At 41.5% G+C, this 24,696-nt stretch overlaps 1 protein-coding gene across 2 annotated transcripts in view; it reads right to left on the bottom strand.

The window, feature by feature from the left end:
• Positions 1–3,680: 3,680 nt before the first annotated feature.
• Positions 3,681–24,696, bottom strand: part of PCNT (pericentrin) — a 128,927-nt gene continuing 107,911 nt past the window's right edge. For both annotated transcript variants that reach the window (XM_086616121.1, XM_086616122.1), the window contains exons 43-54: positions 23,386–23,581; positions 22,501–22,714; positions 21,649–21,799; positions 18,060–18,776; positions 17,059–17,339; positions 16,207–16,309; positions 12,820–12,984; positions 11,866–12,104; positions 10,664–10,752; positions 9,027–9,180; positions 7,021–7,148; positions 3,681–3,925 (exon numbers count right to left, since the gene is read on the bottom strand). In XM_086616121.1, coding sequence (XP_086472247.1) covers positions 3,882–3,925; positions 7,021–7,148; positions 9,027–9,180; positions 10,664–10,752; positions 11,866–12,104; positions 12,820–12,984; positions 16,207–16,309; positions 17,059–17,339; positions 18,060–18,776; positions 21,649–21,799; positions 22,501–22,714; positions 23,386–23,581 — 2,481 coding nt within the window. In that variant the 3' untranslated portion in view covers positions 3,681–3,881. The remainder of the gene's footprint in view (positions 3,926–7,020; positions 7,149–9,026; positions 9,181–10,663; positions 10,753–11,865; positions 12,105–12,819; positions 12,985–16,206; positions 16,310–17,058; positions 17,340–18,059; positions 18,777–21,648; positions 21,800–22,500; positions 22,715–23,385; positions 23,582–24,696) is intronic.

Raw genomic sequence — 24,696 nt, 5'->3', positions numbered from 1 at the left:
AACCATTGGCTCTTCCAATGTTTAAACAATGGAATCCATTGTTTAAAAAGTTTAATCTTGTAATTACACTAAAAGATAGCGTCAGGTAGAATACAGCTTACTTACTGCTACGCTTTGTCAAAGCCACGATTCCCGGCATGTGATGAACACCTGAATAATACACGGAGTCTTTCAAGATACAGCACCCAGTAACAGCTTTTCAGCTGTCATCTAAAGAACCACTTACTACAACTTGGAACCAAGAAATCACCTAAAATATATTTATCAGGCATGCATTAAGAGACACAAAGTAGATGTAGTGACTTGGGAAAAAGGTAATTCCAGCTGGGGGAGATGGCAACCACTGACTCATGGACCACCTGCCCTAAACATACCCCAGACCCTAAAGAAAGGGGCGGAGGAGAGAACCGAGCATGTGAAGTAATTTCCATGTAAAGCAGGAGAAAAGTAACCCATTGTTTAAGAGAATAACAATGAATATGTAAACACATTATGAATATGCATGATCGTAGTGTATCACTAAGTCTCTGTCCAGGGGACAGGGGTGCAGCCAGGAGAAGATATCCCCCGTGCACCCGGTGCCGCTATAAAGAATGCTGCTTTCTAAAACTCCAGAATGAGTATGGGAAAGTTCAATTGCACCAACCTTTTGGGTATTAAATTGATTTGTCTCCAAGCCGAGCCTGTTATGCCTGGGGCCATGGTCGGTGGGTGATCCCTCCCTGTTCTTGTCTCACCCTCAGACCTTGTGTTACACTTTTCTCCTCTCCACCTCACTGAGGGGAGCAGTGAGCGAGTGGCTGAGTGGTGGCTCAGCTGTGGTGGGGCTGAACCATGAGACTAACTAAATACACATACAAAAAATTTACCTTTTGTCTTTTAAAAGATGTTTTTGTTTTGTTTTGTGTTTTTTGTCTACCTAAAAGTGCCAGATTTTAAAACTAGTCATTAGTTTAGATTTGCAATGTCTCTACTTACTGGCTCATTGTGAGTACAGGCCCTAAGGTCTAACAGTCCTCCTGTTTCCCAAGTCAGAACGACACGTGCAGTTCATATGTGAGTGTGAAGTTACAGATTTGATTTAGTGCCAGTTTTGAATTCTGGTCTAGAAATGCACAGTATTTATAACAGAAGACAATCTCATGCTATGCTAAATGAAAAGAATACCAACGCCATTCAGAGTGTGCAGTTTGAGAGAATGCTACATCTAGCACTAAGGCTGCTACAATCAGATTTTTAAAATAAATATGATACTGTCACTGATCCAGCATAAGCTTTTTCAGTTTAAAATGGTCTGGAACTCTGGACAAGTTAAGTTACTGTTGGCAAGCTTTAATACCAAGTCAGATAATAGGTTCTCCCATAGCTGTCATAGGATAATAAACTCTGCCCGATGTTATCCTAGCACACGTACAAACTGGGTCACGCACACGCAGACCCAAGCCCTGTTTAGGACAGTGCACGGATCCGTTACCAGAGACTGTGGAAATGGAGTCTGAGTCAGTCCTTGCAGTAGCACAGCTGGGATCCTCCCACACACAGTACCCTTCGTATCCTCTTCCATGCAGATCACCTAGTACCTTTTTGCTCAAGTAAGAGGAAATTTCTTATCTGTTACAACAATACTGATGAGAAGTCTGAAGCCAACTTTCAAGACTAGCTGGCTGCATTGTCTTTTTTTTTTTTTTTTTTTTTAAACATAACCTTCAGCCAGTCAAATAAAAATTCTCAAACGTTTAAAGAATTAGCATGGTGGCACAGCACTAGCTCATTAAGAGTAAGAGCAAGCATTGGGAAAGACAAAAGTAGTTAAATAAGTACAGCAATCTCAGACGAACGCCAACATCCAATTGTCAAATATCCTGTAGATAGATAAAAATCTGTTAATAATAGTAAAATAATCTGCCTCCAGAAGAGATTTTTCTGATACCCCAAAGTTAAACACCATGTATGCTTCAAAGGTAGAGATTTCACCTTTCCAGAGTCTTAAAATACTTCTAGTGTTATAAGGCTGCCCGTACTTTTTCTAAAGAAAAAGAGAAGAATGAATCTTAGGTTATCCCAAGAAGCACTTGGCTTCTGTGACATATCATGACAAGAAATACCAAAGGTAAATATCACAGAAAGAAGTCTTGTCCAGCATGATATTTGGAATCTCTCATTTTTGCACTGAAAACATTATGACTGAAAATGGGTGTACCACCAGAATGCCTCTGCTTTCCTCTTGTCTGAGCAGCAGCTTAATACCCATTTGGCTCTGCCTCCCTGAAAGGTACATACAGCACGAGATACTGGGCAGATCTGCAGTCAGGAGTTTCACTTATATTGCAGGTAGATATAGTTTAGGGGATTTGTTTATTTGTTTTTGCCAAAAATGCATAGAGTTAAAAGTCACGAGCCTTTTGAATTAGGAAAATGAAGCTAAAAGGATCCAGACAAAATAGGACAGATAACTACCAGCAGTCCAAAAGTTGTGTTAAAAACTTCTAATTTAGTGCTCATAAGCTTTACTTATTTCTCTATCCCATCTATTTGCACTTTAGACTGAACTTAATTTCTGCTTTCCTGCACTGACTCTATTTTCCCATTTACAAACACCAGTCTAATCCAAATCTATTTTGGAAAAAATGGTTTTTTTCCTCAAGTTCCTAAACACGTAAGCATTTCTGTAACACAGACGCTCCAGTTTGCCAAGTGTCAGAAGCAGCTCCTTTTCTGTCTCTGACGTCTGATGTCTCTGATGAGGGAGAGGCAACAGTGCAGCCAGCTGAGTTCGGCTCTTTCCAAACTACGTGTAAGTCTTCCAGGGGAAGATTAGTGCCCTTCTCTTCTCACTAGTTCCAGCGTGGATTTGCTCGTATGTGGACTAGCACCTGTTACCTTTATTCATATCATTAGCAAATACAACCCAACACACCAGCAGCAGTGAGAGAAGATACCTGGCCAAGCTGTTACTTGAAGCTCTGGGGAGGGGACACGCCAGACAGAACAAACCCACAGCGCAGTAAGGGCAGACACCCTGTGCTGTATGGAAATACCTTACTTGAGCACTGTGGCAATTTCCCCCAAAAGCTCTGTCTTCCTTCTCTCCAGAAGGAACACCAAAGGAAACTGGAAGGACAGCTCTGATACTGAGTGAAGTATCTAATAAGTGAAGGTCACACTGGGAGAAAATATAACATGTATTTGACTTCCCGAGGAGGCAGAGATTAGTTATAAAGCATGACTTCAGTCAGACCAAATACATCATGCGTGCGTAGCTCAGTCACAGAAGAACTCAAGGAGTGGTGGCTTGACACTGAATTGGAATGTGATGAGAAAGACTGAGGGAAGGACTTCTTTATTGTAAAACCAGAAGAGCGAATCCTAAATTCACACAAGGCTACATGTATCTGATATTTGGGAGAGTATTTTAGCTGTTCTATTAGTCAGAACGATCCTACAGAAATACTAAAATCCAAACAATTTTAGGAACAGCAAAAGTAGTACATAGGTAAGGTGGAAATAAATAACCAGTGTCAGAATTCACTAATAAAATGCCATTTTAATAGCTTTTTTTTTTTACAAGGAATCCAACTATACACTATAGAAAAATAAACACCAAAGAGACTCTTTGCAACTTAAAATAGTGATGCAGGCACACTTCAGCTGTTAACTTAGTAGTAATTTCACATGAGAATGTAAAATATTGCTCAGTCAAAAGTAATTTCCTCTTAAAGTACTAAAATATAATAAAAAGTCATATAAAAATCTGATGCAAACGCACTACCCTTTATTCAGTTGCAGAAGAGATTGCAAGTGCCTCCATTCAGTACAGACCAACTCAGAAGCAAGCAGTAACTCGGGAGGGTTTCACAGTACAGATTTCAGAAGTGTTCTCATCACTTTTTCATGTTTCTCTGGCGAGGTGGGCCTGGAACTTGCACTAAATTTAAATAAAACAAATGAATATTAGCAAACTGCGGTGTGATGAAGCAACAGGGTACAGTTAGCGTTATGTAATTTCCTCAATGTGCTTAATATGACCTACAGGGGAAGCAATTACCATTTTCATGAGTCACCTAGGAACAACACAGAACAAGATTTGAAGAACATTCACGCGTTAAGACCAACGCTCCATCACCAGCCTACTTAACAGGCAGCAACAGGGCTGCTTAGTTCAACTCTGCTACTCTTGGCGATGATTCGATACGTGTTCTGCTGCTGGGTAAGGTCTTGTCACTGAGTAGATGTTTTAAAGTTCATTAGAAATTGGGAAATCATTTTGCCCACTGCGCTGTTCTAAGGGTTGCAACATCGTCCTGTAATTCCCAACATCATCGTTCTGGTAACATGAAAATTACAAGGGACGTGCACTTTCCACAGAATTGCTATTAATGGTGTCCCAGCTGTGGAGTACTAATTCCACACTTAGCATAAAGCAAAATACCTTATTTCTATGAAATGCTATCAGGTTGCAATTCTAAAATTTGTTATCTATCTGTGTTTGCCATAAACAATTGCAGTATTTGGGGAAAAAAACCCCAACAAATTCAAAAACCTGAAAGTCACAGTATTGAGGTTTCTAGGTAAAATCCTGGTGAGAACAATGTCAACGTTCTCAGATGGAAGTGTCACTGCAGCTGTTGACTTTAGTGATGTAAGCAAGACTAGGATTTGTAAGCAAAACTAGCCTTCTTTTTTTCTTTCTTTTTTTTCTTTTTTTTTCCTTTGATCAACTCAGAGCGCCAGAAAAACAGGCAATGTTTCAGACATTCCCTATAGCTGTTGTCCAGCTATACCAGGCTCCTGCGAATGCTGACAAAGCGAAGATTCTTCTCTTTCTAGAGAAGCAAGTAATTTTCAAGTTTAATTTTTCAAAGTTTACACTAAAAATGTGTTAGGAATGCAACATGTAATAAAAAAAAACATTACCTCAGAAGTTAACTTAAGAATCAGCATTTTTCTAAAAGCAGTGAAGTCAATAGTCACAATTAATAATGCCTTTTATGAATGGTGGGAAACTGAGAAAAATACAGCACCTCTACAGCATAGATTAAGAGTTCAAACCTGGAACTGCTGAGGACCCAGTGTGGTAGATGTGATTTGAATGAGCATCTGTAACAACTGCAGGGCGAAGAATCACTTTTTAATGCTGTGATCAGCATTAGATTGAAACCCCACTCCTTTTCCCATAAAAATCCCCCCAGAGATGATCCGCTGATGTTAAACACTGGAGGAACAGCCAGCAGTAAGAGTGCTGGTGACTGGCAGAGATTTTCTGCATATGGTCAAATATTCTTCTCATCTCAGCACAACCAATGTAAAGGCACACATCTTTGGGCAAAGGGTGAAGGACAGGAGGCAACTCTGCCTGGGAAACAGCAGCTGACAATGGTTACACTTAGTGAAAGAAGTATGTAAGATGTGTATGTGCAACATGCAAAGGAATCTACGTGGCCCTCCCATAGTGCCACAACCAAATATCTACTTGGTCAGCTTTACAGCTTTTGGCTGAGATTCTGGGGAGCCAAGGGTGGTGGTTAGTGGAAGGATGTAACCAGTGCTTGCGTAGAGATCAGGGACCATAGTGACCTGACAGCAGCATGACAAAGTAAACTGTGGGGAGAAGCAGCCAGAAGTAACATGGGGAAGGAACCAGGAATAGCAGATAAAAAGAGATAAAGGTTGGATGAAAACATCCATGGCAGCATTATTATTTGAGGTCCCTTCCAACCTGAACCATTCTCTGATTCTATGACTATCTGACCCGGTGGCCTCTATTAGCTCAGACCAGGGAACTAGCAACATAAACCCAATGGGTGAAGCAAGCTTTGGGCAAAATGCTACAAAGACCCTGGAGGAAAAGCTGGCACAGGCTCCTCTGGAGCCTCCACACAGGAGGCAGCTCTGGAGCTTTGGGCTTCTCCCTGGGCCTGCAATGAAGCTCTGTGTTACACCCCGACGTGGACTGTGGTCATGACAATCCCACCCCATCAGTGATTTGAACTAAATGGGTGCTCTCCCCCAGTCACCTGCTGGGACTGGTGTGCAAGAGCACGACTTCCCCTGGCATAGCCACGGCACAGGTTGTGTGAGCAGGTTCTGTGTGCCTGTGCATGGATGTCGTAAATATCACACTGCTGTTTCATTTGTGTTGCTGCCCTGGGTGGGAAAGGGCTGCAGCAGGAGGCTGCCCCTGCAACACAATGGCTACATGGACAAACAAGGAACAAGTTATCTTTGTGTCTGGTCAGCACAAACGACGCTGCAGCCGGAGGTCCAACTCTGTTTTCACAATCTAGAGATACTAATACACTGGAGAAGGCTTAGACTTGAGTCTCAAAAATAACAAAACACTGGAAAACACGTATAATCATATCTTGATAGGCGATGATTTGAGGATGACATGATGACAGTTTATAAGTTCTTCCTTGGGACAAGGAATTTCTGTGATATAACTTAGATATAACAGGAGTAAGTAACTAGAAGATTGCGTAAATTCAGTCTAGAAATTAGGTGGAAGTATTTTAAATAGCAAAGATAAGTGCCACTACAATTCTTTGCGGGGTCTTTGATCAATCTTAGAACTAGATGGCTGTTTTCACCAGCCTCCAGATTTTTTTTTGATCTGCTATGGAATATAAGAAAGCAATAAACAAGCTAAGTGTTATAGTTTGTGCTGCAGAGAAAACCCTGTTCAGCTGTTACGAAAGCAGATTAACTCAATACACAATTTAAACTGCAATGCTTGCTCATTTAGACTTCATAACAGGGTGTGGAAATGACGTTAAATTATTCAGCCTTATTGCTGAAGAATTTCACTACGAACTTACTTTGAGAAATGCTACACTTGGACTAGTTTTAGATAGTTTAATTTCAGAGACTGACTTATTTTTTTCTCCCCCTCTCCAATTATAATTATTCATTAAAGTGATGCTCTTTACATGCTTTAAGTGTCATAAGCAATACGTAGGAAGAACTTTGAAAAAAACAGCCCAGACTGCTGGCAGCTGTGAGGGGTAACAAAATTCTTCTTACCTGGGTGTGCACCCCCTAGTCTTTGCTGGATAACCTCTAAGCGATGGATGTATTCCGTCAGCGATCGTTCAGGATCCTGAGTAGGCACAAATGACTTTTCTGAAGCTGAACTTGTAGATGGATACAATCTTAAAAAGAAAACAAATTATTTTCTTCTTCACGTGCTATACTCAAATAAATATAATAAAAAGTTACATTCATATAGGCAGTAATTCAGTGCAAAGCAAAGTAAAACAGTAAAAACCACCACCACCACCAAAAAGTTACATATAAACCAATATAGACCAGGCAGCTTTGTACACAAGGGAGTCAAAAGAAAGGATGTTTTGATAAAAGCTGGAGTAGCTATGAATCTCCCTCTACTGATTCACAACACAAAGTCCCTCAGGTAAGACAGCTGCAGTCAGAGGTGAGTCCAAATGGCCAAGTGAGAAAAGTCCATCTTCTGCAGAGAAGGACTGAGGAGGAGCACGCTGCATCCAGGTGTGTACTCTCCTGTTCAGCAGGTAAAATGCTATCTTGACAGACAAGGTTGAAAAAGGGAACCCTTTAGATGGTACTTTGTGTTTCCTTTCTGGACATTGACAACAAATTTCAAATATTAGCAGAAATATACACTGGAGGGGACACCCTGTGCAAACACACTCCTATTGGGAGTTAGGATTTATTCCTTCCCCCTACACCTTTTTACTAGCAGAAGGCAGTTCCTATCCATCCCCTCCCTTCTGAATAGCTTTGCCAGGAAGCAAAAGCAGCAACAGGCATCGTTTAACCTACCTCAGGGCCGTATTAGACTTGAGCTACTACTAACCCAGTCACACTGAGTAATCAGTCAGGGCCAACTATTATTAATATCCTTGTTCCATACAATACAAATGACTTTTCTTGACAGGTAAGCTACCAGCTACTGCTTCTGGCTGTCAGACCCAGATATGTGCCATGACAGAGGAATAAGGCGGGGCAGAATTAAGTCTTTTGGGAAACACTTGCACGGCTTTAACTCTCCAAAACGTTTTGCTAAATTCTACACAAACCAGAACACTACCTGTCCTTCATGACACTGTCCTGTCCCCCAAATCAGTCAGCAATGTTAAAAAACCTAAAATAATTTGGAGTATCTGCTGTCTTTGCATACCTCTAGACCACCACAGCTACTTCCTTACTACTTTTTTCTTCATGAAGAAAATTCTTGCCTGTTGGTTGAAGCTTCTAATTTAGCAAGGATGTTAAGAAACAAACAACACATCCCAAGCTGATGGGACTGAGAAAGGTTACTTTCTACAACTCCTGCAAATCCTTACTGTAAGGAGGAAGCCACATATGAGGAGTGGCTTGGGAGAGAAGACACCACACACAGTAATGGACTATGCAATGCCTGAGATTGCTCTGAGTCCCAGAGAGAGCCTGGGAGTGGGAAGGTCAGTAATGACTGAGGCCACCTTCATCCAACTCCAGTGCAGAGCTTGAAGCTCAGACTGTCTTAGCAGCGCTGTACAGAATGTCAGTTGTGACATCCGACCCAGCAACAGGTAGCTGGGGTTGTACTTCTATGCAGAACTAGCCAGAATTCATGAAAAACTGCAAGAACACACATCCTGCAAGTTCTCCACCTCCCATTCTGTGTGCATGCCCAGAGCCTGAAGGCAGCTAATACTAATGCAACGCTGTCATACGGAGGGGAGCTGCTTCCACAGGATGCTCGGACATTAATCTCCAACTTGGATGACAAAGGCAACAAGAATTACCCCTCAAAGAGGGCTAACAGACATAGCCATTGTAAATCCTGTAGCCTGTCCAAATTAAATTGGGGAACACCACTAGGAATGCTCTCAGACCAAGAACATCAGATGTGCTTAAAGCAAACAAGGTTTTCTCCTGTAGCATCTTGAAAGAAAGAAAACATTGACCAGATCTAAGAAAAATTCCTCTTCTTGTTCAAGTACCTCCTCCTTTTTTATGGAAGACTGTCCATCCGTGATTAACACAGGCAGGGATTGCAGACTGACCTGTTGTGTACGCAGTGAGAGGAGCTGGGGGAGCGGCTCACAAATCTTGCAGAGGTGGTTCTGTGGCACAGCCCCATGTCCCGGGTTGGGGGAGAGCTGATGTGAACAGCTGAGGGCTGCTGCTCTTTCAGAACTTCTGTTCTAGCACCAGAGGCTGCGTTAAATATGAAACAGTTAAAAAAATACACACTGGGAACCATCCCAAAGAGCCCATCATAAACATAACTGATAAAACGCACAAGAATTACAGCAGAGTAAATTGTGTTTCGTTTTAAATGCAGCTAAAACACACTTCCTATAGCTAATTGCTTTCTTGGTTTGTTTGGGTTTTTGTTTGTTTTAACCATTTTTAACACAAATTTGACACTTTGATGTGGAACAACTGCGTTCTGCAAACGGAGAACTTGCACTATTTTCCTTCTCCAGACTTGCTTTTTCAGCAGCTGTTGCTATATCCACACAAAGGATGTTCTCATATAAGCAAAATATTTTTTCAAGAAATTTTAATACTTGCTTGGCTCTAACTATTTGTTACTGTTGACTTACACTCTCTGACTTCAGAAACAGCAGAGAAAGGAAGATTTTTTTTTTGTTTGGTGTGGTGGAGGTTTGGAGGGGGCGGGGGTTATTGTCTGTTTTCATGAAAAAAGAAAAAACCCCTTCCAATAAGTCCTTTAAATCACAAAAAGAAATCAAACATTTTTAATGAGGCTATTTTGGAGTCAGGTAGAAAGTTCAGCACGCGTTTCAGGATTCAAGTTTCACAGGAATCACACCACAGTGGTTTTATGTAGGAAGTGGTTGGGTTTTTTTTAAGTAAGTATTTCCAGCAACAGTGAAAATTATGTAGTACCAGGTAATGAAAAATGCACTATTTCATCTGAATTTTGTTTAGTGTTGAAAAGCCACAAGTACTGGAGTATTACATAAAACGGGAGACTTCCACAGTATTGGGTACTACGTTAGGATGTTTGTTCAAATTCTTACAAACACATCCGTAAGTAAGTCAAAGGAACGCAGTCCGTACTGAATGCATCAGACCATCTATCTGGTCTCCCGCTCCAGTTTGTCATCTTTGAGAGCACTTGAATAAACTCCAGGAGAAAATAGTTTGGGGATATCTGCCATCGGATTAAGTCTCTTCCGAACCTCTGGTACCACTTAAAACCCCTTTTTCACCTCTGGTAACACCAGCAAGTACACCACTTCTAAGACTTGCTTTGATACTGCATGTACCATCTCAATACGATTACAGCAGTATTTGTCCTTGCCTTATTAATAACTTGAAGCATTAATTTCCATCACAGGTAGCTTCAAACTGTACCAAACATATTTCTCTGAGTTTTAGGAACACAGAACTCAGTTTCACAGCTTGAGCAGTTGCAATAAAGGGAGAAGAGGAGGAGCTCGCCCTTGTTGTAAATTATGAATTCTGAAAGTTTTCAATTCTCATTTCTTACAATGTCCTTGTAAACTTACAGTCATTGTGTTCAGGAAATCGATAAACACATTTGTGTTAACATATAAACAGATTTTTTGCCACTTCTGTGGGTATTTTTTTTGGTTTTGTTTTTAAATGAAAGATATCACTAAAGAGAAATTATGATTAAATCAATGTACTTGTCCAAAACACTTACCTGTAGTACCTCCTATACTGTGAGAAATGGTTTCACCATATGCGCTCTTTCTGTTAACTTTGTTCCACTTTTTCACCAAAAACTTCAACCTTAGTAACAAATAAATTTGTACCATCATTAAAAATAAGCAAAAATACACTGAATTTTAATACTAAACTCTTTGTTGGCATGAAACATATTAAACAACATAAGTAACAATCCTTGCAGGAGTGGAGGAAGAATTCTTCAACTTCAGTTTTTAGAAAGAAGGCTTATCTCATTTTACTCCACAACGATTTTTTAACTGTTGGAAAAGTTTGCTTGTTTTGGCACTGCTCCTCCACTCTGTCCCTGATCTCCAGAGAGTTCTGTGGCAGCTCTTCCTGCCTCAGAGGAGTAGTTTGGAAGTCACTGTTTCTACGTCCTTTAATATTGCTATCATTGGAGCATCCACGTCGAAGACAACAGCCTAAAGACATCTTGTGTCATCTCCTGAAAGTCTTAAACTTGCTAGTAATCATTTTTCCTGGACAAGAAAATTGCTCAGAAGTAACCACCCATTACACTTAAAACTCTTTTTTTTTTTTTACTAAATAGGCTCAAAAGCCATTATGAGATGGCATATTGTCCCAAGTACAGATAAAAAAATCCATTTGATAGTAAGCGACAGAGTATGATAGAATCATACTCAATGAAACACAAGCTGCTGCATTCAAGAGAGGAAAACCATCACTGATGAGGTGATCATATTCTGATACAAGACAGACTATCCAGTGAGTTGAAGTAGAGAAGGGTCAGACCTGAAAGGAGGTGCACTGATTCTCAAATACATTGCTGTTGGGTATTTCTCAAGAAAAGCTGCTTTTTGTAAACCTTTAGTTTAGTACACATCCAATTCAGTGCTGACTCTGAAACAGCAGTTTGGCCAAAGTTATAGCTAACAAGACATAGAATCACAGAATGGTTTGGGCTGGAAGGGACCTCAAAGATCATCTTGTTCCAACCCCCCTGCCATGGGCAGGGACACCCTCCACTACAACAGGATGCTCAAAGCCTCATCCAACCCGGCCTTGAACACTGCCAGGGATGGGGCAGCCACCTCCTCTCTGGACAACCTGTTCCTTTTGCTTAATGTTAATGCAGGATAAACCATAGGAACTATCAATTTCTAAAATTTCCAAGAAAACACCGTGTACGAGAGACAGCGAGTGTTTTGGCTTTACCTCGATACTGCGATGATTGCCCTGACTGCACATCTGAACTTGGTAAAAGGACGGGAACGTGATCCAGAAAGCTGCAGGTCTGCAGGTGAAGGGTAGATTCCCATACGTGCTATTAGAGAGAGGGTTGCTTGCTCACAGTCCTGAAATCCACCGAGAAGCAGCAAGAGGTATTTCTTCTGATAAACTAGAGCCTTTCTAAAGCTCTCTGCTCTAAGGAACTTCCTATATAATCTCTGCAACTGGAGAAAGAGAAAAAAAAAAGAAAAAACCCCACAATCTGTTAAGATTTAGCTACAGAAAGCTCAGAAGTTATTCACTTTTTCCAGCAATATCTCCCACACCTTGGTTATGCATGGGTATCTAAAATCTATTTTGCTTTACAAAACTGTAGAAAGCTATTTAATAATTATGAAGTATGAAAGCAGCACACATTTATCTCTAAAATGAAATTTTGAGCAAGTATTTGTATAACAGACTATGACTTGTCCAGTTTCGGTGCAAAGTAGCAGTTCTACACTCTGGCAGTTTGGACACCATACATGGAGGCTTTTACCAACTCTACTGCATTTCTGCATGTCTATGTGTATCTAGGCTAGAAAATTTTGGCATGGTTACTGGTTGGTGTGCAGAAAACCATCCACAAACAAGCTATCTTCGTGTCGAATGTCCATACTGCAGACAAGGGCAGCTGGAACAATTCTGTACACAGCTAAAAGCACCCAAGCACGGAGTGTCAGACTGCCTGAAATCTCCTGAACGTTTCAAAGAAATTGTCATACCCAAAGCTCTAAAACAGTTTAACTCTTTAACAAAGAAAACAACAACTGCTTTAAATAACTATTAATAGTTATTATTAGTTAAACCATCAGGTTTAACTGACACGCCAATGGCTATGGCACTGCTTGCTCACCAAGCTCCAGACAGCCCGTTTGCTGACCATCATGATCATTTTACCTTCGGACTGGAAGTTTCTACCACTGGTCTGTTTTCAATTTCAACAGTCACTTTAGCCAGTTCGGATTCAGCCTGTTTCAGTGCATTCTGCAACATGTTTCTCTCTCGCTGCCAAGCGTCTTTTTCCAGTTCTTGAACAGAGTCAGAATCATCTGCAGATCCGATCTAAAAGGAAGTGAGCCGTGATGGTTTCTGCACATTACTTCCACAGCCAAATATCTCAAACTGAATAATAACCTAACTTTATGGGCAAACTAAAACATTAAAATAACGAGCCTGAAAATCAGCAATGGCATTCGCGTGTTAAACGGTCGGATGGAAAACTGAAACATGCAAACAGCCCTTCTTAAGAAGTATCAAATTAATTGTTCATCAAGCTACCCCTTCTCTACAGATCTGTGTGATCAGCTTTACAGGAATCCTATTCCCTTTAATAACAGCACATCTTCCAAACACTTGGAAACTTCTTCCACACCAACAGGCACCACAGAAACTGTGAAGAAAGATGTCTATGTATGTGCACGCACAAAAGCACGTCGTGAAGTATCTACAGAAGTAAATTCTGAAAAATCACATTCAATTCTGAGAAACTCAGTTTTGTGGTAAGTCATCTCTTGTAGGAATGAGTCCCACAACTCCAGGTCCACTTCTTTGTGGAAGTTCTGGCTTCATAACCCTCTTCATATCAACTATCGATTTAATAGTCAACAATTACACCACTGCATGATGCAGCAAACCACAGAGAAACAAAAGATATTTTTTTAGAGGCAGTTAATGTTTTCTTCCCTTGAAATAAAATCTGTACATTAGAGGAGCCAGTACACACAACTGACCCCAATTTCTCCTAGCAACTTATTTGAGTACAACCTTATTGGGAGTTTGAACTTTTTCAGGAGTAATTTCTTACAATACTTTAATAACCTAACACGTGCCATTTACATTTGTCTTCTATGAAAAGCACAATTTGTCACGTAAAAAATCTTATATAATACAGTTTCATAAACCACAGCCATCTAAGTCTTTTTACTGCCTGCAGTACAAACAGCAACAAATTGGGGTTCCGATGCTATCTGTACCTGCACGGCATGTAATCCGCCTCCCTCCCTTTGGACTTAGCAACTTCATTAAAACTGCTGAAAGCAAAGGCTCTCCACTTCTCAGCTTCTTCTTAACGCTTTCCAAAGTTAAATAAAATGCTTCACGAATCTAACACTACCTTCAGTATTGTTCTGAAACTTGTTATTTATTTCTACTCAAGTTAAGCTCTTGTCCCGTACTTATAATTCACAGATGTTCTACACAATTTCAGGTTCTTATACTGAAGTTAGATAAACTAAAGCATGCATTTCCCTACACAGAGCTTGCACTGGCATGGCAGTTGTGCCATATCACACACGGAGATGGAACAGAAGAGTATTTTGAGAACAAGGGCAGAGAGAACTTCAGATACACACTTCAGGTAAGTATTATTTTAAAAAGTTCAAATATGGGGAACAAAACCCATCTGTATCGTACTGAAGCGGAAGGAAGCTGCTTTACATTGTCCCAGTAAGGACTACGGTCCCATCATCCCAGGCACTTTCAGACCTACAAAAACTCAGTCTGAAGACAGTAACAGATACTTGTAATGTCTGAGGTGTTCTGTATGATCCATCTACCCACTTGATTACTACTGACCAGTTGGCATTTGATTGACCAGTTGACTCCATATTCATTTTGGCACAGACTTTTCATTTTGGCATTTTGCCACTTTCCCTGTCTAACAGTCCCCAATTTATTACAACTCAAGGAGGTAACAGCAGTAAATTCCTTTGGTCTCCAGAGCATGTGGTTCAATACCTTAAAGGAAGGAGAAATTCAGGGAGTGGCCTGAAATAAAAGGCAGTTCTAGAGATAAATAAAAAAAAGCCTGAAAAGATGGCAGAGAGGAGGGATGTTTGTGCCCAAAGAAGAAGGGGTATCAAGGTATAGTTTTCCCTCTCTAAGATATAGAAAGGCATATGTCTTCAGAGTGTTTCACTACATTTTTGTTTGTTTTTTGTTTGGTTGGTTTTTTTTTTTACACTTCACTCAGAAAACTTGAATCCCTTAATTTTAGTGTGGTCACAGTCCCTGGAGGAGGCAATTGCAAAGTCTGGTTAAACAAGAGAAGAGACTATCAGAGCCTATAAATCCTAGAAGTTGTAAAAGGCATTTGCAACAGAGTTTCTAATGCAGAAGATCTAATGGCATTGGAGGAAAAACAAGCAACCCAAACTATTTTTTCTTTTCCAGTACAGTAATAACTTGGAGGGAGCTGAGCTAGAAAAACAGGTCAGCTATGGAGGGACTTCTGCCAAGTCTGATTTAAATAGAGTCATAAGATGGTCTAGTCCCCCCACTACAGGCTCTCCAATCATTTTGTCCACAGCAGAGGGCTCTAAAGCTTTGTGAGAGGAAGGCTTAACCAAAATAACTCCATGAACACCTACTTGGGAAGAGGTTACATCCCTGTCCTGAAGGCTGGAGATGATCCATTTGGCAACCACCTAAGTGGCTGCACAGGCGACAGAAGGAAAAGTATTTATTGTATTTTGTAAGCAGTCAGGCACAGGGAGAGCTTGCACCATGCCTAGCCAGCTTATCATACATCAGAGCTACATTACAGAGCACAAAAGAACAACAGAAATTACAAAAGCCTTCTCATGTATCAGTCAAAACTCTTTCTCAAAGGTCTGTTTTCTGGGGATCTGCTGTCAAGCAGGTGAAGAAGTAGAGAGAGGCTGAATCAAACAGAACCAAGACTGTTAGCTAGCCCTAAATCCCAAAATTTTGGCTGAAAGGGCAGCAATGTGGTTGAAGATCTCTCTCCCTATTACACGAGAAAGATATAAACAATAGGGCAAAGTTATCTGGTAAATAAGATGGAATCCAAAAGCTACATATTTTGTATCAATAGACCTGAGCTCAGTCTTTGATAATCCCTAGGCTTGTGTAAAGTATGTGCAATACTGCAAACATCTGCCAAAACACCTCTCCTGAGACAACAAACCACTGTTGTGCCTTTTGAAAATTACTTGGCTATTTGCTGAAAAACAACTGTCTTTGGACGCATACAGAAGCAGCATCTTCTGGGATATCTAGGGGAAAAATGCCATCAGAAGCAGACTCTGCAATACAACAAAGAAGCAGAAGTATGATACTAAAATATGTTAATATAATGACAGTGTAGGTACAAGTGTACATCTTTTTTCCATCCTCAAGGCAAATCCCAATTTTCCCCTGAATGCTTTACCAAAAAAGGAAGGGGAGAGGGAGAAATCAATCAATCAACTTACACATCTACTGCAACCCAAAGAATAGATAACAACTTACTGGTAATCAACAAATATACACTGTTTTACTTACCTGAGATGCAGGAGGAGACAATAAATCTGATTTTAGTTCCTTTAACGTCTGCAGTAAAGAAGCTACAGCCTCATCATTTGGTACAGACCAATCGTTAACTGTTCTGTTAAACAGAAACACTTGTTCAGTATCAGGTTGATTTGTAGTAATGTTAACATACATTTGATTCCTTCTCCCCACAGGACGATCTTTAAGTTTTGAGGCTGTACTTACGCACTATGCATCACACAAAATGCTATGAACACAAGCAGAAATTAGAAAGTCTTGTTAATTTTTAAGAGTAGAATTTCTAAATAGTGCCAGTTAAGTATTTATTCAGAAGTCTGTATTTTATACCAGTTTGAAATTCCATCACGCAAATTCAGGCTGCAGCAAAACATCACAAGTATTTTATTCTGCTGCCAAAGTAGTGCGAAATTACTGCGACTTGGCCACTCTTTCCTGGCCCCTAGCTCTTCCCTGCCATGCTTAATGGAGTTTCTCATTCTAAACCTGCAGATGTGTTGATTAACCTGTTCGGGTTTTTTTTGATTACTCTCTAATTAGACTGCTGCAGTTGCCAAACTACCAAACAACTCTTTCCAATCAGGTTTTTTTGGGGACTTGTTCTTTAAGCAGGGTCACTTCACAGATCCAGTTCAAACACAGGCACGCAAGCTTCTAACGGGAATGGCTGCAGTGGGATGACTAACCAGAGTCTGCTGTCACCACAAAACCATGGTTTCACACACAGTTAAGCCTTGTAAGCAGATATATCACTCATTCCCTTCAGCACAGGGCTTTCAGCGATGACTCACACAAGTTCAGAAGAAGGATAGAAAGCAAACTACTATTTTATGAACAACTACTCACTTGTCTACAGTTTTATATATTAACTCATTCAGGTGCACAGCTACAAAAAGCAGCTGCTTCCGTATCTTCTCTAGCTGTTGTTGCTGATGTTGCAAATGCAATTTTTCATTTTCTTTTGTCATGGCCTGTTTGGCATTTCGATCTCTGTTTAAGGTACACGACAGTTCCTGTTGATGGTTTGAAGACGGGAGATTTCTTTCTCTTTCTTCTAATATTGCCAGTATTTCCTGCAGCTCTTGGATTCTTTGCTCATCCCTCTGGTGTTGCCGTTCCAAGTTTTGCTATTTGAACAGAATAAGTACTAGTTAATTGCATCTTATACATATACACGCACACACATATACACACATACACACAGATAAGTGTTTTTTGGTTTTGTTTTTTTATACACACACACATACAGACTGGAAATAAAAGCATCACACCTAACTAGCATATGCATCAGTGTTCTGCAACTCACAGACCACTTTTAGGGGAAGGCTTACAGTACTGCCTTCCAGGGCCACCAGGAAGCCATTTATGACTCCAGAGTGGGCATTTGCTCCATCCATTTCCAGACATGGTGATGGACAAATCTCCAAAGAGCCTGCAAAGCCTCCCTTCTCCTCTAATGAAAGTGAAGAAGCTGAGAAACAAGAAGGGTAAAATTCGTACTGTTGCAAACCATAATTAAGAGCCTAGCTCAAAATAAGGGCAATGACATGAAATCTAGTTCAGTTCCGTTCTGTGTTTAAGCCATATTCTTCTCCATCTGTTAACAAGTGCAATTCCCAGCATGGGCAAAGACGTAAAGATCAACTTCTATCAACAATAAACCCAGATGAAAACCCCTGGAAACAGCTGCATTTGAGAAATGCAGGAAAAGAGCTCATCTAAAGCATTTTTCAGAATGCTTTGTTTAAGGGAAGGCAACATTTCAATTAAAGAACAACATCCACAGGGTTAAATCCCAGTTGGTGGCTATTTCAAGTGTAAGGCAAAACTTGCAGAGGCATTCTCACCAATCTCTCTTGATCTCTCTGCCAGTCCTTCTGTTTCTCTAGCTCTGTTTGTTGCTGCTGTCTTCGCTCGCTCTCTCTCGCCTCTTTCTTGTTTTTATCTTTCTCCTTCATTGTCTTGAAGAGTAACTGCAGTTGTTCCCAGTCAGCTTTCAGCTTCGCCTCTCTTTTCTTCTGGGTCTCTAAGGAACGGATCACCTCTTGCTTTTGACCCTGAAGAGATTCCAGCGTAGCTCTCAATTTGTCACTGACCTCTCTCTCTTTCTGGGTTTCTTCGCAGCACATCTGTACTTCAGCCTCTAGCTGCCTTTTGGAACGGATGGCCTTCTGGTGCATTTTCTCAATAATATCAGTTAACTCCACAGTTCGAGACCTCTCTTCTTCCAGCTGGGCTTGGAGCTCTCGAACAAAGGCTTGTTCCAGCAGTGACTCCCTGTGCTGACAAGAAGCACTTTCTTTCACTCTCATGCTCAACTGTTCTGTCAAAACACGTTCATGATTCAAAGAATTCAGGAGTTCCAATGAATGATTTTTCTCAGCGTCCAAATTTCTCTGTAGCTCCAACAGTTTGGTCTGTTCCTGGGATAGCAATGCTTCACAGCGGGAGTGCTCGATCTGAAGTTCCTTGCGGAGATTATCATTGACCGTTTGCTCGTGCTCCAAGGACACGGCCAGCTGGTTACTCTGCACCGCCTGCAGCTCCAAGGCAGCCTGCAGTTCCTGGTCAAGACGGGGAAGCACATATTAATAGTCTGGCACAAACACTTATTTGTGGGCCAGGCTGGCATTTGGTGATTTTCAACCTCCTCTTTTATACCGCAACAAATTCAAGACTGAACTAGAGTAGTTTGGGTATTAAAAAGTTGTAATTAAAAAATTAACCTTGTAATTTTGAATTAAAGTGCCAGAAGCAAGCTTGCTAGCAACATGACACCAAGTAACAAAACCAAAGTTTGTAATGTTAAAATATCTTCCGGTACATGATTTTTTTTCAATTAGTTAAGACCTTTGTCATGGTTTGATGTAGGGGGAGAGGTTCTGGTGGCAGAAGCTGCCCATCAGAACGGACTCCCATCCCCCTCGGGGCTTGAGCCAATCGGCACCTCTGCGAATTGCCCTATTTAAGTCGGGACAAAGGAACCAGAAAGGTGTGCCTTTGCCCAGGAGCAAGGAGAAGGGAGGGGGGCGCAGCCCCCACTCCCCGGCGCCCGGCCGGGCCAGTGGCCCAGGCTGGGCCGGTGCCACTCGCTGAGGATGGTGGCAGCGGAGCCGCTTGGGGAACTCAGGGAGAGTCCCGCTCCCGGGGTGCCCACCGGGCCGAGTTCACCCAGAGAGGACTGAGATCTGAGAGAAACGGCCACACCGACACCAGGTCAGTGAGATGGAACGGGACAACGTGTGCCGCAGCTGAGTCCCCCTTGCAGACCAGTGGTGAGACGGCGAGCGCTCCCCCTCGCAGCCAAAAGCGGTCCTCGGGGGAGCAGAGACCCCCTCTCAGCCCGTGGAGGATCCACGTAGGAGAAGAGATGCCAGAGCCTGAGCACGGTACGCATCTAGAGTCCGTGGGACGACCCCCGCCGATGGGGAGGTGCTTTGTTAAAGGAGATGCCTGAGCCTGAGACTGTTGTGAATCATGGGCACAGGTCGAGGCGCATTTACGCATTTCAAGTCTGTATGGAGACGCATTTAAGGTCGATATGACAACCCATGCCAGAGCGAGTAGCAACAACTCCCTAAGAATCCGAGACTGTGGTAAAGCCCACATCTGGAGCAATCCGATGAGGTAAGAATTGCATCTTGTGGGTCGGACTCACGCTGGAGAAGTCTGTAGATTTTCCTCGTGAGTAGGGGATCCACTGGAGCAAGGGACAATGGTGTAAGGACTCCTTCTCCTTTAAGAGAAGCGGCAGTAACAACTTGGAATGAACTGACCTGCACTCCCCCATTCCCTGCCCCCTGTGCTGCTGGGGGAGGAGGTAGAGCCGGGGGAAAAGGCAAAGGGGGGGAGTGGTGTTGTTTTTAAGATCTGGCCTTGTTTTCTTGTTATCCTCTCAAGTAACTGTTTTTGTTTGCTTTTTTTCTCTTTTTAGGTAGCTGTTAATAAACTGTTTTGCTTTAAGGAAACTGAGTCTCTTTTGCCCGGGACCATGGTTGGTGGGTGCTCCTCTGTTCTTGTCTCGACCCTCAACTCTTTTATTATATTTTTCTCCTCTCCATTTTACTGGAGTGAGAGACCGACTGCATGGATTTTAGTTGTTGGATCAGCCTAACCCACGACATTAGGAAATCACTAATCTTTACATTGCTCAATCCTCTTAATTGAGATCTGAAGCAGAAATAACCCACGTTGATTTAAAAAGAACCAAAAACCTAAGCAGCAAGTAAATGTAAAACCTCTGGATTTTACAGCCCATCTGTTTAAAGCACACAGTACAGGCTGATAAAAATAACCCATCCCTCCATCCATTTTGGGAGCCAGCCTTTCTTCAGAAGGAAAGGGAGACACTGAAGGGTCAGTCCCAGGGCGCCTGCAGACAGTCAGAGCAAGCACTCCTGTCCTCCTAGCAGGGGGCTCTGTCCTAGCCTCCAGCCAGCACCACCTCTCTGATCTTGCAGAAAGTCAGGTCAGATGTTAAGTGGCATCAACTTTCCTCAGTACTACGGCTTCAAGGGAGGATTTGGGAATGCATGACTGCAGCAATGTGAACGTTAATGTTTGAATCTGTTGCACAACTACACCTAGGGCAATGCACTTTTCTCTTTGCCTGGACTAAAACGGTCCCTGCCTTCCCTGCATGAGCATGTTAGCACCATGTTCTACCATGCAAGTAGTAACAAAAATTACCCACAAACCTAAACATGTAGCAGAAAGATGATGTGAGAGGCCAGACTACAAGGACAGACTCAGAATTGTGTTTCCTCACTAAGGGCATTTAGCTAGAATTGTTTTGGAGTTATCTGATAGAGTTTGGTTTTGGTTTATGCCAAATCTTCCTTTTCCAGTCATTGTAGGCCTTTTCTAAGAACTGAGTTACTGCTATCATGGTACCAGAGAGAAACCAGTTAATTTGTTTTCTGCTTGATTTAGAAGAAAGAACAAACAAAGGCTTTAGCCTCCAGAAATACGTGTTATATTGGAAAGGCTCCAGTGACTCTCTGCCAAGCACATGTATCGTTGGGTGGTTTTCTTTATAATCTCAGCTGATCATACACATCACATCCTCATAGCATGTTTGCTCTGGAATAAAGGGTGCAGTTACACAATTGAAGAATCTGGCTCTCTACACAGCAAGGGGCAGTACAAACCTGGTCCCAAGAACATAAACGTATAAGACTCCAAAAACACTAAAGAAAAAGGCGAGGGGTAGACATAAGACTTTTGCTTATTTCTGCATGTGCAATTAAGGAGGGTAACTGAAAGCTTTAATTCTGTGAAAACAAAATAAACACTGCACATTCTGTAGGAGTTTGAAGGGTTTTTTTAAACAGTTATTAAGCAAAAACCATTGGACATGAAAAAGACTGTAAAAATAACCTGTTAGCTTCATACAGCAAGGGAGGTGAAGTGAAGCACTGAGATGTAGGGCATTACCTCCAAGGCCTTTGTCTTTTCATCTTCTGCTTTCTTAAGCTGAAGCTGTTGTTCCTCAAACAAGCCTCGTACCTCTGTTTCCTTCTGATGTTCAGTCTGCAAGTCTTCAAGTGCAGCTGCCAAATCCTTTTCTTTTTTTTCCAATTCAAAACTGCAAAGTTCAAAACAACACTTCTATCTATGTTCAGAACAGAATATCCTTCACCAGTAACACAAGCAAGACATTTTGGGTTACTTTTTGTGAATTGGTCTATTGATTTGTTTCTTTAAGGTGGTCTCTGCTCTTTATAAGAGGTTTTAAAAGAGGGTCCGTTTTCAAGTCACAGTTACTTGGCATCTGAAAACATATACCTCCATGCAAGCAAAGCTAGAATTGCTCTATTTAGTAACAATAAAGAGACAGGGAGACACTATCTACCTATCCTGGCAGAGCAAAACTTTTGTCCTGTGAGAGGAAAGAAAAACACACTGGCATACACTAGGGATAAGGCCAACATGCACAAGATGACCGGCAAAGAGAAGCAACAACCAAAAGACTAAAACACAAGCTGCAGGAGTGCGGTTTATCAGGGTTACCAAGGATCTACTCTGTTCTGTTTTAATATACCCATTCAACATGTACTTATTTCTCAGTCAAGGTTACAGAAAAGGCAAATCTGCAAATTTAAATTGGAGAAAAAATAAATCTGAGCCATTAATAAAGAAAAATCAACATATCCACAAAAAGTGAGAGAGGTTAATTTCCCTCCTTGTGTTTCCCAGTGCAAAGCCATTTGTGGATCCAATGAGTATAAAGCTCTTTCAGATCTGTTGATAAGTAAAATAAAATAAATGAATAAATCTACTTCTCACCGTAACTGGATTGTTTCCCTCTGAAGCTCTTCTAGAGATTTCTGCAGGCTTTCATTCTCTTGCTTACTTTCATGCAGCTCTGATTTTAGCGCTGTTTTTTGTTGATTCAAGAGTTCACATGTTTCAGAGGCTCTCTTCTGCTCCTCAGAGAGGGTGCTGTGCAAGTCACTGATGATAGCTTTTTCCTGATGAAGCTTATATTCTAATAATTCAACTAGGATAAGAAAGTGTTAACAGTTATTTGTATTACAGAGAACTTGACACTGTTATCAGTTACACTAGTTCAAACTGGGGTGAAAAAAAAATCAGCTGTATTAAAGTGTTCTTGTCTGGAATATTAATTTATTTTCAAACATGAGAAGAATCAGCAGAGAGGTGCACATACACGCTACAGCTCTGTTGCTAGTGGACCAGGCAAAGTGAGAAGAACACGAAAGCTGGGTGAGACTATGAAAGCTACTGGGATATACCGTAAGTAACCTGTTACTAATTGATTCTAAACCTCATTAAGCAAATCCATCCATTTATTAACAAACATACATATAAAGAATTCCCTGAAAACCAACAAGGGTATTTTACTATTCTTGATGGGTTTTCTACAGGTACACACTATTTAATGAAGAGTCACCTTTCAGTTCTATTGTTTTGGGTTATTTTAAAGCTCCTTTTTGCTTTTCACAGGTTTTTCTTAACTACTAATATTAGAAAGAAAAATTCCTTCCTCTGCTAAAATCATAGGAAATCTGAGTGTACTGTAAAACCGAGGAATAGTACAGCATCTGCTTGCCTCTCTGCAAAACCATCTTTTTTTGCCTTTTATTTTCTAGGCAAAAAGAGAAAGAACTGATATAGAAGACCAGATAACAAGAACTTGGCAATTACTACCTTGCCTTCGAAGGTGGTGTTCTTGTTTGCTCCCATGGTCTTCTACATTGGTAAGGGTTTCCTGTAGCTGCTGTAGCTTCTCCTGGTTCTGAAGGTGTGTCATGCGCAGCTGAGCTCGGAGGTCCTGTATTTCAGACAGCAAGCTATTCCGGTCTGAGGAGAAAAGGTGCTCTACAACCATCTGCCTCTGCTCCTCCTGAAAACAAACCAAGTCCTATTAAATCTACAAGGCTAATCCCAAATTTTTTATAAAGATGAACCCTAGAGAAACCATTGCAGTACAAGCCTTATATGCAGGCAACATGCTTCATGTTAACATTAAGTAAAAAAAGAAAAAACCCACTTCACTAGATCCCAAATAGAGTAATAGTTATTAATAATAGTTTATACATCATATTTATGACAAACAATTTGGTCTGAAGCAAAAAAATAAATATTATCAGCAAAAAATTCCAAACTGATTCAGAGTTTGTGCAATATATACCCTTTGCAAGAGAAGTCTGTGAAGCTCTAGACAGAATTCTTCTCTTCCTTCCCTTTTTATTAAATATTTCATAAAATCGTAGAATCATAGAATGGTTTGGGTTGGAAGGAGCCTCAAAGATCGTATACTTCCAACTCACCTTCCATGAGCAGCGACACCTTCCATTAGACCAAGTTGCTCAAAGCCTCATTCAAATCTGCCTTGAACACTTCCAGGGATGAGGCAGCCACAGCTTCTCTGGGCAACCTGTTCCAGTGCCTCACCACCCTCAAAGGGAAAAATGTCTTCCTTATAATTAATCTTTCAGTTTAAAGCCATTACCCCTTGTCCTATCACTACAGGCCCTTGTAAAAAGTCCCTCTCCAGCTTTCCTGTAGGCCCCCTTTAAGTACTGGAAGGCTGCTAGAAGCTCTCCCTGGAGCCTTCTCTTCTCCTGGCTGAACCACCTCAACTCTCTCAGCCTGTCTTCATAGCAGAGGTGCTCCAGCCCTCTGATCATCTTCGTGGCCTCCTCTAGACAGGCTCCAACGGCTCCATGTCCTTGTGTTGGGGACTCCAGAGCTGAACACAGTATTCCAGGTGGGGTCTCACGAGAGCAGAGTAGAGGGGCAGAAACCCCTCCCTCGACCTGCTGCCCACGCTGCTTTGGATGCAGCCCAGGACACAGTTGGCTTTCTGGGCTGCCAGTGCATGTTGCTGGCTCATGTTGAGCTTCTCATCCACCAGCACCCCTAAGTCCTTCTCCTCAGGGCTGCTCTCAATCCATTCTCCACCCAGCCTGTACTTATACTTGAGATTGCCCTGAGCCACATGCAGGACCTTGCACT

This window comes from Tauraco erythrolophus, chromosome 8 (assembly GCF_009769465.1).
Source record: "Tauraco erythrolophus isolate bTauEry1 chromosome 8, bTauEry1.pri, whole genome shotgun sequence".
Classification (NCBI taxonomy): domain Eukaryota; kingdom Metazoa; phylum Chordata; class Aves; order Musophagiformes; family Musophagidae; genus Tauraco; species Tauraco erythrolophus.
This window is presented reverse-complemented; position numbering and strand designations above follow the sequence as displayed.